Genomic DNA, 18657 nt, shown 5'->3' with positions numbered 1-18657 from the left:
CCCCAAATTAGAGGCTAATACAGTAATATAATTAATCAAATGCTTCAGACAGAAACAAAGCAATTCTAAATATGAAAGAAAGGCAGCGCTCAAACAGGGGGTGCGGTTTTTCAAGAGATAGGAAAATGGGCGGACTGGGGGAGGGTGGGGGGCACTTTGTTCTTATCTGCCACCAAAAATGCTGTTTCTATCATAGTGTCATAAGCCTAGATACTTGCATACAAGGGGAGATAATTACTAGGGAAGTATGAGTAGAAGTGAGAGAAGAAGCAGAAATTGAGAAAGCCCATCAAGAAAATTGAGGGACCCAGTTCTACTTTTTGAAACATATATTATATACAAGTAAAGTCATTGAAAGAAAAGAAAATCATGATGTTATTACAGTAAATAAGAAAAGAGGGAGAGGTAGGAGGGGTATGATACCTTTTATTGGACCAACAAGTAGTTAGTCACCAATCTAAATAATGTGCACGTCTTTAGATGCGGTATATTAAATATCTGTTTTAATTTTAAGCTATATCTCTAGACCCCTTCCCCACATAAAAGCAGCATGTCACCAAAATGCACATGCTGTAGACAACTTAATTATAATTACATACTTCTAACCCAATTTCCATTAAAGAATGGCATATAAATGACACGAGTTGACCTTCTCCAATACCCTCTAACTTTCTCCAAAGTGCCACCATGTACATAGTCTCTTGTTTATTAGTGGGCTACAAGGTGGCGTGGCCTTTCAAAATGACCATGCCTAGCAAGATCTGGCTGTTGTACCTGTATGTGATATACTTTTCTAAGGAGAAGGATCTCGGAGGATGGAGGTGTATATATACATTCAGTGTTCTTATACAGGATGGTAGGTTCATTATTTTTGGTGTGGGTAAACATATTCTGCTTTCACATTTCACATTTCATTTTATTTTTTCGTATGTACAAGGTACTAGAACCAAATAAAACGTAATTGCAATGTGCAGTATGAGAAAGTAAAGTCCATTAGCCTGCTTAGCTTCTTCCCTGCCAGATGGGCAAGCAATGCATAGTACGCACATCTAGGCAATAAAGGGAAAAATACTGTACCAAGCAATTGAATGGAATGCCAAGACATGCCTTGTATCTGGAAATAAGGGTGTTCAGGGACCTTCACAAGGTGCTACCAAATCGGAATTAGGAGATGCTAGTTTAGCAGTGGTGTCGCCATGCATACAAATCCCATACGTGCAGGGATTTGAGGCCATTTATAATATCCTACCTGCTCTTTAAGTTCTGATAGCTGACCAGACAACTGTTTCACAAGACTCATGGCAGACTCCAGCTTATCTTGCAGGTTTCGGATTTCATTCTGCTCGTTCTCGCCTTCGCTGCTGACAAGAGACATGGCCCGCATCCGAGGGAACCAGTCCAGGTTCTTCTCCTGTAAGAAAAGCAAAAGGAAACCTCGTTTGTGCCAGAACGTGATTCAAGAACAAGATTATAGCTGCATAAGATAATCATTAAAAATAAGGAACATCATATGTGCAACCATAACAGCTGACGTTGTTACAGCAGAAGACTTCTCATGCGAGATTCTCCACCAGGCTTGGAAAAACAAAGTCAGTGTCTGTACCAATATTTTATTTCTTGTAAAGTTCACTATTTGACGCTGGGATGGAATCAGTAGATAATTTGTTTCAGGAAGGACCTGATCCATTGTATTAATGCAATGTGCAGATCTGATAATGTTGTACATGCAAAATAATCTTCACAATGTGCAGAATACAACGGAAGCATACTGATGCAGCGGCCGTTATTCGAACACATCACGGCGCTGTTCCCCACGTAGCATGAACGCGGCCAATCGCCCCAGGCACCCGCACTTATCGCGGATGTTTTGTTTGAATTTCATGGATTCTGTTTCTTCGTTTGCAATAAAATGGATGAATTGTAATGTGTACAGTACTGTGCTACTGTGTCACTGTGCTACTCTGCTGCTGTGCCACTGTGTCACTGTGCTACTGTGTCACTGTACTACTGTGCTACTGTGTCACTGTGCTACTGTGTCACTGTGTTACTGTGCTACTGTGTCACTGTGTTACTGTGTCACTGTGCTACTGTGTCACTGTGCTACTGTGTCACTGTGCTACTGTGTCACTGTGCTACTGTGCTACTGTGTCACTGTGCTACTGTGTCACTGTGTTACTGTGCTACTGTGTCACTGTGTTACTGTGTCACTGTGCTACTGTGTCACTGTGCTACTGTGTCACTGTGCTACTGTGCTACTGTGTCACTGTGCTGCTGTGTCACTGTGCCGCTGTGCTACTGTGTCGCTGTGCTACTGTGCTGCTGTGCCACTGTGTCACTGTGTTACTGTGCTACTGTGTCACTGTGCTACTGTGTCACTGTGCTACTGTGCTACTGTGTCACTGTGCTACTGTGTCACTGTGTTACTGTGCTACTGTGTCACTGTGTTACTGTGTCACTGTGCTACTGTGTCACTGTGCTACTGTGTCACTGTGCTACTGTGTCACTGTGCCACTGTGCTACTGTGTCGCTGTGCTACTGTGTCGCTGTGCTACTGTGCTGCTGTGCCACTGTGTCACTGTGCTACTGTGTCACTGTGTCACTGTGTCACTGTGCTACTGTGTCACTGTGCTACTGTGTCACTGTGCTACTGTGCTGCTGTGTCACTGTGCTACTGTGTCACTGTGCTACTGTGTCACTGTGCCACTGTGTCACTGTGCCACTGTGCTACTGTGTCACTGTGCTACTGTGTCACTGTGCTACTGTGTCACTGTGCTACTGTGTCACTGTGCTACTGTGTCACTGTGCTACTGTGTCACTGTGCTACTGTGTCAATTTCATGTTTTTAAAAGCCAGAACACTAAAATGCGTTTTCCTGCTCTCGCCGCGCTCGCACCTTAGCGCGGGGGAGGCTGGGATTCATCCCGCGGTTTCACATCGGGATCCTGATGTACGTGACGCGTGAAGTGTTCGAATAACGGCCGCTGCATCAGTAATACCCTTGATACTAGTCTATGTAGTGACAAAGGAGGGAGAGGGAGTAGGGGTATGATACCCTTTATTGGACCAACAAGTGCTTGATATGTTACAAGCTTTCCAACCTCTCGGATCCTTCATCAGTATGGCAGAAATACAGAAACAAAGTTATTATATACAGTGTTTATAAGAGGGATATCTGGTTAAAGAAGGCTACCCACCATTCTTTGCTTGATACTCTATGAAAGATTACATTACATGTCTTCAGCTATTGATTTTACCTTTTATCCAAGGTCCATATTCCCTAAACGCCTGTAATGCTGTCCTCTAATATCGATTATTATCACCACTGCGTTCACTACACCTTGGTTCTTTTAACACAGATCTGGATTAGATATGCCACGTGGCATGCAGCTGCCCTTTGATTTTAACACTGGCATGGTGATAACACAAGTGATGAATAAGCAGGTGAGTGAGCTTAGTTCATGTCCTCGTTTCGCTAAGTGAATGGCTATTTACTTGACAAGGCAATAAGGTGTCTTGAAGTGCCAGCGCCGCTCGTGGAATAGAAGCTCTGATACATGGGCCTTTATCTGTCTCTGTGCTTCCTGACCCAACATTAGGCTGCCAGGGCAGGAGCTTCTTGGGAGTAGTCTATCAAAGCAAAATGGTGCACACACAGGCATTTCTACCATGTATGTCCTGATCTTCTAGCATCAATGTATATCAGTACTGTGCTTGAATGATGTGATTTGGGCAGTGCCAGAAGGAGGGGGTAGGAAGGAGGTACATGATGCACATATTACAAATGGATATTTCCGCAAGTTTTCAGGTCGGTGTGCGATTTAGATTTTCTTTTTCTTTCACCAGATACAATGTGGGGTAAACTACCAAACACTCCGTGGGAAAGGTGAGAAATGTGATAAGCAAATGTCTTGCATCTCACACCAGTGCAAGCAAAAAAAAAAAGGTTGCGTTGCATCAAAACTACCCCTTAATCCTCCATTTTATCAAAGCCATGACAGCAGGGGTGAGCAACATTGGGGATAAAAGAAAAGGCTATAAATGATATGTTCCATATTGTTATTGCTAAACGCAAGTCTGAACCAGTCCAAAAGGGCTTCAGACCTTAAAAAAAAAACAAAAGAGCGTATTAATTGTATTTAGAAAGTCAAATAAAACTGGTACAACCTACTAATCGCTTCCCCACCCTCACTCTTAATCCTTTATTAAGACCTTAATATATAAGGAAATATATATCAGACAAGTTTCCAGAATGTACTACAGCTCCGTTAAACAAGTCAATGTTTGAAGTTGCAGAAACACATTGAATAGGAAAACATTTCAGTTTTTTTCAGCCGTCATAATAACAAATAATTTGTCTGGTTTGGCACAGAAAGACTATGGAGGTCATTTCTTAAAGTCCGACAAAGTGGTCGGAGTGTTTTCGGCCAAAGATAGCCGCTTTGGATTATATAGACCCTATTGTTGAAATAATAATAAAAAAAAAAAAAAAATGAATTGCGTCCGGGTAACGCAAATTGCTACTTTAAGGAAGCCAAATACATTGTTAAACAGTTTCCAAAAAGTTGTTCTTTGGTCGCCTACGTGGGATTGCACATTTACAGCGAGGAGTTAGGAATGCGATATAAAAAACTGACTTAGTGACAGTAAATTAAACACTTTACATATACATTATTATGGGGGTGCTGGAAATGCAAAATCAGTCATATACCTACATTATTCTAATAATGTATAAACTCGGAAGGGGGGGGGGGGGCGGAGAACATGTAACTGAAGTGCAAATTTACCGAAAACTATAATAAGCCTGTACACTTTTCCACTTCCAGTAACACGGCAAAAGTTCATGAAAGTACAAGGTCAAAATAATGAGAACATCTAAATACAAAAGGATCTCACAAATAAAGAGGTTAGAATAAGGGTACTAAAAAACGCATCCTTCTTTTCTTTGTGGTAACGATGGTTTTATATTCTATGAGCATGTTATACAAGTGGTATTAAAATGAAATATTCTGCTTGTGAGATCCTTAACTGTTGAAATAAAGTGCTAATAAATTAATACCTTTAAAAAAAAAAAAAAAGATATGTTATATGCTTCACATCTAACTAAAAAATACCACTATATCATACTGTATATCAACACACCACATTGCCTTACAGGTTGCATACAGTATGTAAACATATACACAATGTGAAGGAAAAGCGAGTGATCAACAGTATTGAAGGCAGCAGAGAGACCAGTAGGATCAGTAGGGACAAATTACTTTGGGAATCTGCTTAATGGAGATCATTTGCTACGTTAGTGAGCACGGTCCCCATTGAGTGAGCTGTACGAAAGCCAGTGTAAAGGGTCCAGGAGGACCAGGGAATTAAGGATGTTGATCATACGGGAGAACACGAGACATTCTAGCGGTCTGGAGGCAAAAGGCAGGAGGGGTACAGCACGGTGGTTAGTAAGGCACGTAGGGTCCAGGTTTTTTTGGAGAATAGGTGTGAGCACCGCATGCTTAAAGGAGGAGGGATAAATACCAGAGGACAGGTACTGTAGGAATTGGAGAAATAGGTGAGAGTGGGGACTGATGAGTAAGAGACCTGATAAGGTGCGAGGGGATAGGATCGAGAGGGCATGTGGTAAAGGGAAGAGAGAAAATCAGCTTAGGCAGCGAGTATAGGGCCTGCGAAGGGCGACGGTGCCCAAAAACAAATGCATTGCCGCCGCCGCGTGCGCTTATAGTAAGCGCGACGGCGACAATGCGACGGGGCGATGTCGCGAATTTTGGTATCTGGCAATATTTGATTTTTCAAGGGCTGTCGCCTCATGTGACAGCCCCTGGACCAATCAAATGCCAGTACGCCCGCGACGCTGCCGCAAAGCGAAATATAACTTTCGCTCGCAGCGACGGGTGACATTACCCGTCGCGGGCACTATACGCGCGGCCTAAGAAACGACCCAACTCTAACAGGAGAAAGGGAGTCAAGAATGGAAGAAGGAGGTATAAGTAGAAGCAGACAGGAGGGGGAAAGGACAGAAGGATATTTCATTGTGGATGGCATCCACCTTGCCTTTAAAGTAGTCGGCAAAGGCTTGAGGAGAAGTGAAGGAAGGGAGGGGAATCAGAGAGGGTCAGACGAGGACGTCAAATACAGAGAAAAGATGGAATGGCTCAGATGTGTGAGTGTTGATGAGCGAGGAGTGCTGTTTGGCCTTAGAGCGAGCCGAGTTAAAACAGGAGAGGAGAAATTTATAGTGTGAGATTTCCTCCACAGGTGTTCAGAGGAACGAATGCAAGTGCGAAGGGAGCGTGTTTGTGAATTTACCCAAGGCTATGTATTTCAACCATACTGTTTGTATATTACTTTCAACGTTCACATAATTACAGTGCATCTACACCAGTATCATCTTTATGTTGTAAGATGATAAAAATGTGACCTCAAACCTTTGCTGGAAAACGATCATGCCACATTCCAGTGTCCACCTGCCAATTATCAATGTTCCCAAAATATACTTTATTACCGTAAAAGTGCAAGTGAGCAAACCCCATACAATATCTGCTGTATCTATGCTCCATTATTGTACGACGTGCTTTATGGCAAAACAAAATGTAGTAAATATGCCCTATGGGTGACGCTAATTTCAGCTCGGGACCCACTGCTTTCTGAGAAACTTCCCGGTGAAGCGAGCGCCTGTATGTCCAGGTATTTAAATCCTCGCACCTACGCCCAAAGGAAGCAGCAATTGATGATTACACAATAAATGTTCCCGGCACTCAAAGTGACGAAGCATGAGCAAATGGATAAGCCAAATGAATGTAATAATATTAATGCAAGATGCAGAACAAAAGCTAAATAATGACCAATAATGTCTAAGTAAACTGAAACAGGGAGAGAAACAGGGAAGGGAGGGAAGGACGGGAAAAGGAAAAGGGGGGGAAAAGGGTAAAAAGTCCAGGGTAAGAGGGGCAACGAACGTTTCGGGGTAAAAAAAACCCTTCTTCAGGCCCGTTCCCAGAGAGACCGTAGTCCCCTGGTACTTCCATACACCCTGTGACTAAACTCCCTGAGGCAAAAGATGTCAAGCTAATGAACAATAAGGTCAAAGTACATGTCAACAGCTATAAGCAATGTGGATGCTATGATAATAGCTGGCAAGGAGGGGCTATAGGGGGATGTGGTCTCATGGATATGGACTGTCACGTCGACAAGTGCTGGCAGCACAATTAGAGTCCTACAGTATAAGACGACGCACTAATGCAGCAAGATCCCGCCAGTTCATGCAGCCAAACAGTGACTGTTTCAGTTTACTTAGACATTATTGGTCATTATTTAGCTTTTGTTGTGCATCTTGCATTAATATTATTAAATTCACTTGGCATATCCATTTGCTCATGCTTTGTCACTTTGAGTGCCGGGAACATTTATTGTGTATTTATGTTATTTGGGAGGAATTAGGGTCCTCCTTGTTCCCTTGAGCACCACCCTATTAGATTCTGATTTATCTATCACGAGTGCTGTCTAGTACATTTTTCAGCAATTGTTGACATTACGGATTAAAAGCATTTTGTCTCCCCAGGGGAGGACTACAACGAGCTACCTTCATCGGTAAGTCTCTCGGGAACCAGGCAGCGGTTTTGTGCCAGGACCCCCTTCTTTTCCTGGTTCCCAACCTTGTAAAACAAAAGCAGGGATTACAAATAATTGCACAAGGAGGACTTCCGATGTACTAATGATCCATATTTTTAGCGCTAAACTTGAGTCTAAACAAGTCCATTTGGGATACAATCACAGGAAACATCTCACGTGCATTTAGTGAATCTAATAATACAGGGGTGGGTAACTCCAGTCCTCAAGGGCCACCAACAGGTCAATTTTTTAAGGATATCCCTGCTTCAGCAAAGGTGGCGCAGTCATCGACTAAGCTACTGATTGAGCCACCTGTGCTGGCACAATGTTGTCATTTTTGAAGAGCTCCAACTATGTTATTTTGGGCCTTCTCTCTCAGCCAGAGTTAGACGTGCGACATTATACGCGTGTGGAAATATTTAGCAGAGCTGCACTTTCAATATGGCAGACCTGGAATGAGCCCAGCACCTTGGCGCTTCTTGCCTCATGCTTTCCAAACATTACACGTTATGCAATGAAGTCGAATACACATGTTGTTCTATTATTACTTTTGCCGTTATCAGAATACTGTAAAGGCAAATGGGATTGAGTTATAATGTAGAGCGACGTATGGTTATTTCTAAGAGCACCTTGTTATCTGAAGGTACAGTAGGTGACAGTGTGGGAAGAGGATGGCCCTTGAGAACTGGAATTGCCCACCCCTGGTCTAATACCACAATAAAACCTTGCTAAAAATCAATTAAAATATTAATTACAGCATCAAACAATAAATATTAGGCTTCTAAGGCAAAATTTGCTAACTGCATGTTTTTAGTGAAATGATGGAATACAAATGTAACATTTTAATTTCTGGGAAATTAGTTTTGTCACTGACGCCAACTATTATTTAGTTCAATGTTTTAAGTGCTGTTTAACATAATTACTGTTACAAATTACTCATAATTTGGCAAGGGTCATATCAGTCTTTAAAACTAGTTATACAGAAAAGATCTGGCTTCTCACGTCTCCTACCTGCACAATGTATTTATAGCAGCTGTCAGAAAAATTAATTATGACTTAATTAATGAATTAATAAATGAAGCAGACTGGAGGAAGATGCATTTGTTTGGTGTGTGTACATTTTGTGTTGCTCTTGGCAAAACTGAATAGTATCACAAAGTCACATTAGTAGAGATTACTGCATAATTACAATCTTTTCATTAGTCGGGTGTCATCCCACCTAAGCCATTGTTTCCATGCATTATCTCGTGCACCGGCCTTGCCATATAGAATTCCCTACAAAGTCTCCTCATGTCATCTGGAATGAAGTTAGCACTTTTCGTCCTCATGTACAAATGTCTTTGTCCTTTTTTTACATTTCAGACCTTGTCTCCAAATACTTCCTCACGTCGCCTTGTTCTCCCTGTTGTACGTCTGACCTCTTTCAAGTTCCTATACACGTCTCTTTCAAACTCGTCCCATTCCCACCACTAAGGCTTTTTCCCTACTGTTCACCACTGGAACACCCCACCCTACCCTTTCTAATATCCTCTTCTTCCTCCAGCCTAACCTGTTATCTGAAACCAAGTCAAGTGCATCTCAGCTGCAGTGATGGCTTCAACGTAAGCAGCCTTAAAAACTCACACCTTTCCCCAACTAGCCTTTGTGTGTCCACCATTCTTACATATTGTATCAGTATGTGCAAAGTTGTAATATTTACATAATAGTCCATATATGTTCTTTGTTATTATCATTCATTCCCCATTCTACTGTGCAAGATCTTCCAACTTTTACATTTCTTTCCCAGTGTGAACAGGTGAGGTGGGAAAGCACTCGCCTACACTATGTGTCTTCACGCTCCTGCTAGGTGTGGGACTTAACACAAAAAAAACCTTTTAGACCCCCTCTTTTCACGGCCCTTAGTGTAAAAAAGTCGTCTAGATATCCACTTTTCATGGACCACCGAGTGAATATAACATTCAACCGTGAGACAGTGAATAGGGCGGAGAATCCGGGGCACACAGTGGAACTGTGCGAGTTGACAGGTCTGTTGTTGGACACATTGGAGCCTTATAAATGAATGATAGTAATAATCTGACCATGCAGGAATGGGTATCGCTAAGCTAATGTCTTCCTGCCCTTTTGCAAACGTCTGTTTCCCCAGTTCTAGATTCATCACTCTCTGTAGAAGAAAACATTGATGATAGGACCCTTCCTCGTAGATCTTAAGGCTTGTTTAATGCAGCAACTACTTATCGTAGGGATATTTGACTATTCACTTTGGAGTCTCATTTACATTAATGGGAGAAAAAAAAGGCCAATCAGTAAACCAACTGCATACCTGGTACCCATCTTTTATATCCTGGAAATATTGGGACTTTAGTGCTTAATATCTCACATAATCAAGGGATGTCCAGTGGTCACACTGGGGTGGACCTGCTCTGGAGACCTGGTAAAGAAAAGCCTGCAAAAATGTATTTCATCTGGGGAGGAATTTCTGTTCTGTAGCAGCATTTCATGTTTGGAGAGGAAAGGCTCACATCCTATTAGAAATATAACCATGCAGCGTAATAACACTGAGATACTACCTAAGGCCAGCTACTTTCTATTTAATTAAATCACTAATTTCCCTTTTGTATATAGCTCAGACAAAGTATACAGTGCTGTACTGTGATGTTTACAGTCTCGTTGTACTTCTTCCCCATAGAAATGACAGTTATGTTTTGGGTCACTGGGCACAAATTGGGGTATTTAAATTCACCGGATTTACCATTTGGCTACACCCATTCCTACATTTCTGAACCATTCTATGTAGCTCTTTAAGCAGCAATACTACATCCCCCATTGTTTTCTTTTCTTTTTTTAGTTTCTATATGTAAAACGTGTGACAATGTATAATTCTACATTCTTACCTAAACTAGCAATTGTTTGGTGCTCCTGTTATAAATCTGTAAAAATCCTGATTGTGTGCCTAACATAATGGCTGCCTTTCAGTTTCAATCTATCCTTCAATCAGTGTAATTTAGCAGCTACAATGTATCCTTATATTACCAAGGTAATATTATATATTGTTACAGTTTGCAGCTCAAACTGCTGGGAACATTGGCAACAAATTATCACAAACAGGAAAGTGTTGCAAACAACTTGCACTAGTTGGGAGGTGGGCTAAAACCTGCTATAGAAATCAAAGGATGCTTTAAAACTCATTAAAATGGCATTAAGAGTTAAATTTAAAAAAAATAAAAAGTCACTACTGTATCTAATAATACAGAACTGACCTAACCTCCCCTCCCACCCCCCCATAAGATATCACACGTTTTTGCTGCTTTAAAGAACAGATTTAATTAACTGGAAAAGGAACATAGCACCTAAAAAAACATCCGGTTTAATCTGCAGCCTTTTCCTCTTTATACATGCAAAATTAAGTAATTTAAATTAATGGAATAATCTGTATGTCGTCAGTCCCAAATTGTATAATAATTGTATACTGACTAAATATTACCTTGTCCAGCAATGTCAGAGGAGAATGACAATTGTACAATCTTTTAATTACTTTGGAGTCGGGCGGAGAGCAGCACAGTATTAGAATGCGGGTCCTTTCACCATTAATCCCTTCAACATTCAAGTAGTTAAACCAGGATTAGCACATTTTCCCAGACACGTGATGCAGTAAACGTGTTCAGTGTAATCTTACACAGAAAGTCATCGGAGAGGAAATATAAAACATTGTTTGTTAAATGTGCTTTGCATGTATGAGTGGAGGGGGATGTTTCACTGCTAAGCATGCAGCACTGTAAAATGGTACAGAGCATATCAATACTAACAGCCTTCCTCCTTACAAAATACTGTATGGAGCTGTAAGTGACAGTCTGCAGAATGCACACGCCTGAAATGCAGATTTCGGCTCTTCTCTGTGCTAATAATTAGCCGGAGAGTCCCGGTATATTTAGCGGCGGTTGTCTTAACTGAGCAGGGGAAAGGGTCACCTTTCTACTAATGCTTTCATTTATGTGCTACATTGTTCCCCATTTTGCCCCATAAGTTCCTGTATTATGTCTGATACATTGTGTCTGTTAAGCTCCTCGTGGTCGGTGCTTTATAAATAAAAACACGAACTGTACACACACAATGTTGTCGTTTTTGGGGAGCTCCAACGATGTTATTTTGGGTCTTCTCTCTCAGCCAGAGTTAGACGTGCGACATTATACGCGTGTGGAAATATTTAGCAGAGCTGCACTTTCAATATGGCAGACCTGGAACAAGCCCAGCACCTTGGCGCTTCTTGCCTCATGCTTTCCAAACATTACACGTTATGCAATGAAGTTGAATACACATGTTGTTCTATTATTACTTTTGCCGTTATCAGAATACTGTAAAGGCAAATGGGATTGAGTTATAATGTAGAGCGACGTATGGTTATTTCTAAGAGCACCTTGTTATCTGAAGGTACAGTAGGTGACAGTGTGGGAAGAGGATAGAATTGATCTTTGGGGGGGAATAATAATAATAATAGCATGTTCTTGTATAGCGCTGCTAGTTTTACGTACAGTAGCGCTTTACAGATACATTTTGCAGGCACAGGTCCCTGCACCGTAGAGCTTACACTCTATGTTTTTGGTGCCTGAGGCACAGGGAGATAAGGTGACTTGCCCAAGGTCACAACGAGCCGACACCGGGAATTGAACCAGGCTCCCCTGCTTCAAACTTTCAGTTCTGACTCTTGACATGTGAGAATCTTCAAGTAACAGTTATTTGAAATTGTAACTATCGTCCCTAATTTGTTAATTCTTGGAGATTTCAGCAAATTCTGAGATTACTATCCCTTATATTTTAAAGCAATAAATCATGGCGTATTGGACTTCAATACTTAACTCCCAGTCGGAAACATAATTAGAAAAATAACAATGATAAATTCCATTATTCAAGTTGAAAAAGATGGTAAATGTAACGGGGAAGAATTGAACCTCGCAGAACGATCATGCAGAATAGAAGACAATTACTTTAATCACAATGCTGTATTGAATCAGCCTACATTTCTTTCCATGCAAAGTTATTCCCCCAGCTTTATTTGGCGTGACACAACCCCTGGCGCAGAAAGCCTGGATCTGCTGCTTTTATTCTGACAATGGAGCTAATGTTACTGCAGTTCGTGCAGGTGAATTAGATAAAGCTGGAATTTCCATTTAAAATGAATAAACCTGAAATAATAACGTTTAGAACATCACTTAAAGCAGCAATACAAAAGGGCTGTTTTCCCCACGGTTTTAATTTGTTACATAGGATTGAAGCAGGGGGTCTCCGTAACTTAACCCCATTAATTTCAGCTCCCGGGACCCCCTGCTCCCGGAGATACTTACCCCTATAGGGATTGCCAGTAGCCACTCCGGCTCGCCAGCTGAGGTTCATGTGACTGTGGAGTTTCAAAGCTCCAGCCCCCTGCGGGCCAATAGGAAGCCGTGACGTCATCCGCGGTGGCTCACTATTGGTCCACGTGACACGGGAGCTTTAAGCGTTACAGAGATACCGGCGCCCCCTTCAGGAGGCAAGTATCTCATGAAGCGGAAGACCCCCTGCTTCAATCCTATGTAAAAAGGTGATGCCTAATCACTTGAAAAAGACCTGTTGGTCGAAACGTCGTGTGGCACAATAAATTCATTTATCTTGAAATCCGTGGAGCGCTGGATCTCTCTTTTTTCCTCAGTGTACATTGGAATTTGCCTGGCAGGTACTTCCTTGAACCAGCAGCACCGGTAAACTGTATGTATTTATTATATTGTGGTGTGCAGCCAAAACCCCCTTTACATCAATCCTATGTAAAACATATAAAAAGTAAACAAAAACCGTCTCAGATTGCTCCTTTAAAGAACGATATGTTACCAAAGTGGAAATTGATGAAAATCTCAGATTTTTGTAGCATCGATGGATCCAACTCATTGGACAAAAAGAAACCATCACGCTACTTACTGTGATCATTTGAGCCACGTAGCTTTCCGGACCAGTGTACTCGGTGGGGTCTTTCACTCTAACCAGCACAATGAAGTACAGGTAATGCCACATACTGTGTTCCGACAGGATGTGCTCTTCAAACGAAACCGTCTTGTTATCAAACTTGTCTCTTTCAAGTCCTATAAAGAAAGCAGGGCACTCATTATATATAACAGCATCACGGCAAAGACCCACGTATATATCTAACTATAGACATAATAGATAGAGCCAGTCAGCACAATGATACAAAGCATAGGCAGATGCTAGTCCCATAGAGATAAACAGCATACTGTAGTTACCAGTCCGTGAACTAATAAAGGAGACAGCATACAGCAAGGGGTAGTCCAAAAAAAATAGATGTATTCAAAACATACTGTTACACAAATGCCAACGTTTCGGTCCCACAGGGAGACCTTCCTCAAGGCCGTGACATATATATATTGGAGAGAGAGAGTAAGGTAAGGTACCTTGCAGATTAGCACCACTTAGTCAACATGGCTCCATATGATATCAATCCCAACAGCTACAATGTTGTTAAAAATTCAAGACATTTTCAATTCATACACGGCAAAAAAAAATATATTATTTTGTGATAAGGAATGCATTGTGTTGAAATATAAAATGGTTTTATAGATAACATGCTGATGTAAAAAAAAAAAACCCCATCAACAAATAGAGAATATTAATGCATTGCAGAAAATCATATAAATACATAGAAGGAAGGATTTGGGGAACGTTATCATTAAATTGTTCTGCACAGACAGATATCCCGGGGATTGAGAGCACCACAATTTGGCATTAATATTACCAGATGCGTTCTCCTCTGGGGGAGTCAACATAGACAAACGAACACGCAACTAACGAAGAGGGACTAGACTCCCTATATGACCTCAAGATCAACCCGAGGACTGGATCTCCGTCCCTTCCCCCCCATTTCCCCCCACAACTTCCCCCCTTCCCACACCCTCTCTCCCCTCCCCCCCCCCCCTCGAGTTCTTTTTTTTTTATTTTATTATTTTAATTTATTTATTACTATTTACGTATTTTATTTTATATATATAAATATACATATTTCCATTGTAATTTAATCCTGGTTATTATCTTTATTATTGCTCTTACTATATGATTTATTCATACATCATGTGGCCGAGTAGGGACCGAAAAGCCACATTATTACACCATCTACACCAATAGGCCTGAATGATCTACACTGTTATATGTATATCCAATATACACAAGTTGCCATTTTTAACTCATATTCTGTATTGTACATTTTGTATGCCTTTTCCAATAAAATTCAAGTTATAAAAAAAAAAAAATTTGTTCTGCGTTCGCCGGGAAAGCTAATGATCTTTATAATGATAGCACCAGTATCGCACATGTACCTGGTATCTAATGGAAGTATCTCTGATACAGAGGTGCGCAAACTGGGGGGCACGAGATTTTCTGGGGGGGGGGGGGGACACTGGAGACAAGGTAAGAGGGGGGGAGGCTCGAGCAGGCGGGGGGGGGGGGGGCAGAGGAAAACGTTTGCGCACCCCTGATTTACAGCACTACCGATTACCAGCAAAGCACAGGCAAGAGAAAAGTCCAAGAGGAATAAGAAGAAGCCAAAATCTGTAGCCTTGGAGTGTCTGTAGCTAGTGCTTCTCAGAAGAGTTCCTAGTGGGCTGGGAACATAAGAAGCCTTTGTATACCTTTTTGGTCTCCATGTAAGGGAAGTTCTACGGTTGTTTATAACCAGTGGGAATGGGCCGGAAGATGGGGGGTCTTCCCCCCCCCCCGAAAACTTTCCCAGGGTTGGAAAACCTACCACATATGAAGCAAGTCGTCTTCAAAACCTCCTCCTTCTTCTGCTTCTCACTTCTGAGATCAGCAAACGTATCTATGATGACTCCAAAAATCAGATTCAGAACAATAATGATAACGATGAAGTAGAAAAGAAGGTCATAGACCACTCTGGCCGCAAACAATGGTTCCTGGGAACGAGCAGAATATTCACACGTAAGAAACATGGCATTTGTATTGTAGTTAAACACAATTCACAATTTACAGGTCCAATTCCCTGCGATATGACCTATTGTGACAGTGAGCTCTATGTAATGTCACTAATTTTACGTTTTTTCAAGATTTTGGCTTTATTGTCATTTTTATTTCTCAGGGCTGCAGTAAAGCGTTCACATGGCAACTCATGTGGGTTTCTTTCCCCCACATTTCTCCAGGCAGAACGGAGTCGTTTTTCTTGCAAACTACAAAGGTTCTTTTCAGCAAAAAAAGTGTCTTATCTTCACCTTCTCCGACAGGATTTGGAGGTCTCCTAATGTCACTTTAAGAGTAAATTCCATATATCAAAAGCGGTCGGCCGTTCGTGCTGTTTTCAGATGAAAATCGCCACTGAATTCCAGGGGAACAGTACGTGCAGCATGGGTGAACACCTTAAAGCAGGTGCCTGGAACAGGAAATGTCACCAAGTGACTGCAGACCTTTGAGACCGATTGAGCCTTCATGTCTTTCTAAATGATGTGGACGTCATGAGACATCTTTGCAGTTGGGGAGTGGGTTGTGATGGACTGGAGTTCAACGAAGACTGAATAAACAAGACCTGCTAGAACGCCTCTTAACATACTTACGTCCTTGGAAGGTTTCCGAAGAACATCTCCCACACCACCACCGTTTCTCAGCCCCTGGTTCAGCACCGTGACAATGCACATGAGCAGTGTGTCACAGGCTCTCTCTATTCCATCTTCCTTTTCATTCTCATCTGCAAGAGCAAACAAGTAGTCTTAATATTTGCCACTAAGGAGCACTTACTGCACCTACTACTACCAGTGAGGTGCTTATTAACAAAAGAGCATTATAAAGAGTGAGTCGCTGTCCCAGCGCTGCCAGAGGCGCCAGCAATGTGCTGCGGGAGCGTCCGGGAGTACAATTCACGCAGTGTTCATTTTTATTATCAATAGCAACTTTTACCTTTTGAGGAGGTCAGTCCGGCTCAGATATACGAGAACCCGTTTCTGGGGCTGTGTAATGGTTAATCGACCAGTTAAGTAGAAGGAACGCATTGAAATTGACAGGAAAATTGAGGTTTCTTGTCAATCACAAAGATTCACTTTAGTGAGGATAGCAGATTGCTGGGGAATTTTAGGATGAAATTCTAAATAGGAAATTCCGGTCTAAAACGGTCTGATTGACCGCTTCGGCTGATAGAATAAGCCCCTAAGTCAGGGGTGTGCAACTCCCGTCCTCAAGGGCCACCAATAGGTCAGGTTTTCAGGATATCGCTGCTTCAGCACAGTTGGCTCAGTCTTTGACTGCACCACCTGTGCTGAAGCAGGGATATCCTGAAAATCTGACCTGCTGGTGACCCTTGAGGACTGGAGTTGCACACCCCTCCCCTAAGTGGTGATGGGCGACATCCCAGGAAACCAAACAGCCTTCTCCCATGACCTCCAGACGGACCCTCAGAGATAGGCTACGCTTATAGTGCCGGCGACGTCATGCTGCGGTCGCTGGAAAAATCTAATTGAGATGACTTCCAGCGATCACAACCAAGCCGTCGCTCCGTCACGTCGCGCTTACTATAAGCGCACGCGACGGCGGCAATGCATTTGTTTTGACGCAACGTCACGTCGCTGGCGCCGGCACTATAAGCGCAGCCATAGACTGAGCCCAGGCAGGAACTATTTAGAAGACACAAATAAAAAGCAGAACATTAGGCTGAGAGTCGTGACCCCTATCCCATACAAGTAAAAGGTGAGATGGTGAGATGCCGGAGTCTCACATTTTCCTGGTTTTCCCAGACCAAAGCTCAAAAGAGTGTTGTGATACAAACAATTCTTCCAGCATGGTCCTTCCCACTTACACATTTGTGCCGGTCTCCTCCCTCCCTTATTGTCTGGGCTCCGTTCTATATCGTACTAGAAGTTGCGAGTTCGCTTTGGCAGCTTGTTCTAGCAACTTGCTACCCTCCTTACAACACGTATGTGTGAAACGTATGATTGATCATACTGGTAAAATCAGCAACCGTGGGGAAAACCGTGGGGAAAACCGTGGCCCTGACATATCGATCCTCTGACTTTATACATAGCCTCCGTAAACAAAATCCGAAAAATAATGTATTCAAAACACGTGGAGTAATTGCTGTTTTAAAGGTTCACGTATATATTTCTGTATTTTTAAGCAATTGCATTTTAAATGTAAGACTTTTTAATTAATTAATTAATTAATTAAATGGCAATTTACTGGAATACTGCCCGTCAAGAAACACTGTGTAGGAATAGGCTTCCTCCGTAGAAATATAACAACTATTCAACAATATGTCTTCCAGTTCTTAAAAAAAAAAAAAAAAAAAAAATAAGGGATGGATATATATATATATATATATATATATATATTAAAGCAGAAAATAGCCGTGTTAGTCCAGTTGTCCTATGACATAAATTGTTAGTCCAATAAAAAAGGTATCACCTAATACTGAAGAACTCATTTATTCTGCACTATATATATATATTATATATACTCTTCTCGGTCACAGGCCCCGTTTTTTTACTCTTCTGCAGAGAGTTTTGTGCCATTTCAGTGAAATAAACATGGGATTGGAATAACAATATGGTTTATAGATGAGTCAAACAAACAGAAGTAAAACACAGGAATACGATAATAACTTTTAAATATTAGCCAAATTCTGGCAAAGGAGCACTTTCTGGGATGGACATAGGAACAGACTGGCAGGTGGAAGCAGTCAGCTGCCTCACTAATGGGCTCCCACCTGTAACAATGACGAGTCATTCCTTATTCTTTATAATTTTTTATCATGAAACTTTGAAAATAAACAAATAAAATAAGGTGTCTGAAAACAAACGGTAGAGTCTTTTAAACCATTTCTGCATTTTTAGAGCTTTAGTCATGATCACCTCACCCCCTCCCTTCCCCAAACCTCACCTCCCCGCCATGCCTCACCTCTCCCCTTCCCCACACCTCACCGCACAGCCATGCCTCACCTCTCCCCTTCCCCACACCTCACCTCACAGCCATGCCTCACCTCTTCTTTTCCCCCACACACCTCGCCATCCTCACCCC

At 41.9% G+C, this 18657-nt stretch overlaps 1 protein-coding gene across 6 annotated transcripts in view; it reads right to left on the bottom strand.

The window, feature by feature from the left end:
- The window catches only part of ITPR2 (inositol 1,4,5-trisphosphate receptor type 2), a 317011-nt gene that overhangs the window by 4417 nt on the left and 293937 nt on the right, over positions 1–18657 (bottom strand). For all 6 annotated transcript variants that reach the window (XM_075602849.1, XM_075602844.1, XM_075602845.1 and 3 more), the window contains 4 exons: positions 16209–16339; positions 15392–15557; positions 13558–13718; positions 1250–1411 (listed from right to left, as the gene is read on the bottom strand). In XM_075602849.1, the coding sequence (XP_075458964.1) occupies positions 1250–1411; positions 13558–13718; positions 15392–15557; positions 16209–16339 (620 nt within the window). The remainder of the gene's footprint in view (positions 1–1249; positions 1412–13557; positions 13719–15391; positions 15558–16208; positions 16340–18657) is intronic.

Source organism: Ascaphus truei, chromosome 5, assembly GCF_040206685.1.
Source record: "Ascaphus truei isolate aAscTru1 chromosome 5, aAscTru1.hap1, whole genome shotgun sequence".
Taxonomy (NCBI): Eukaryota; Metazoa; Chordata; class Amphibia; order Anura; family Ascaphidae; genus Ascaphus; species Ascaphus truei.
The sequence above is the reverse complement of the archived record's forward strand: the minus strand, read 5'-3'. Positions and strand labels throughout refer to the sequence as shown.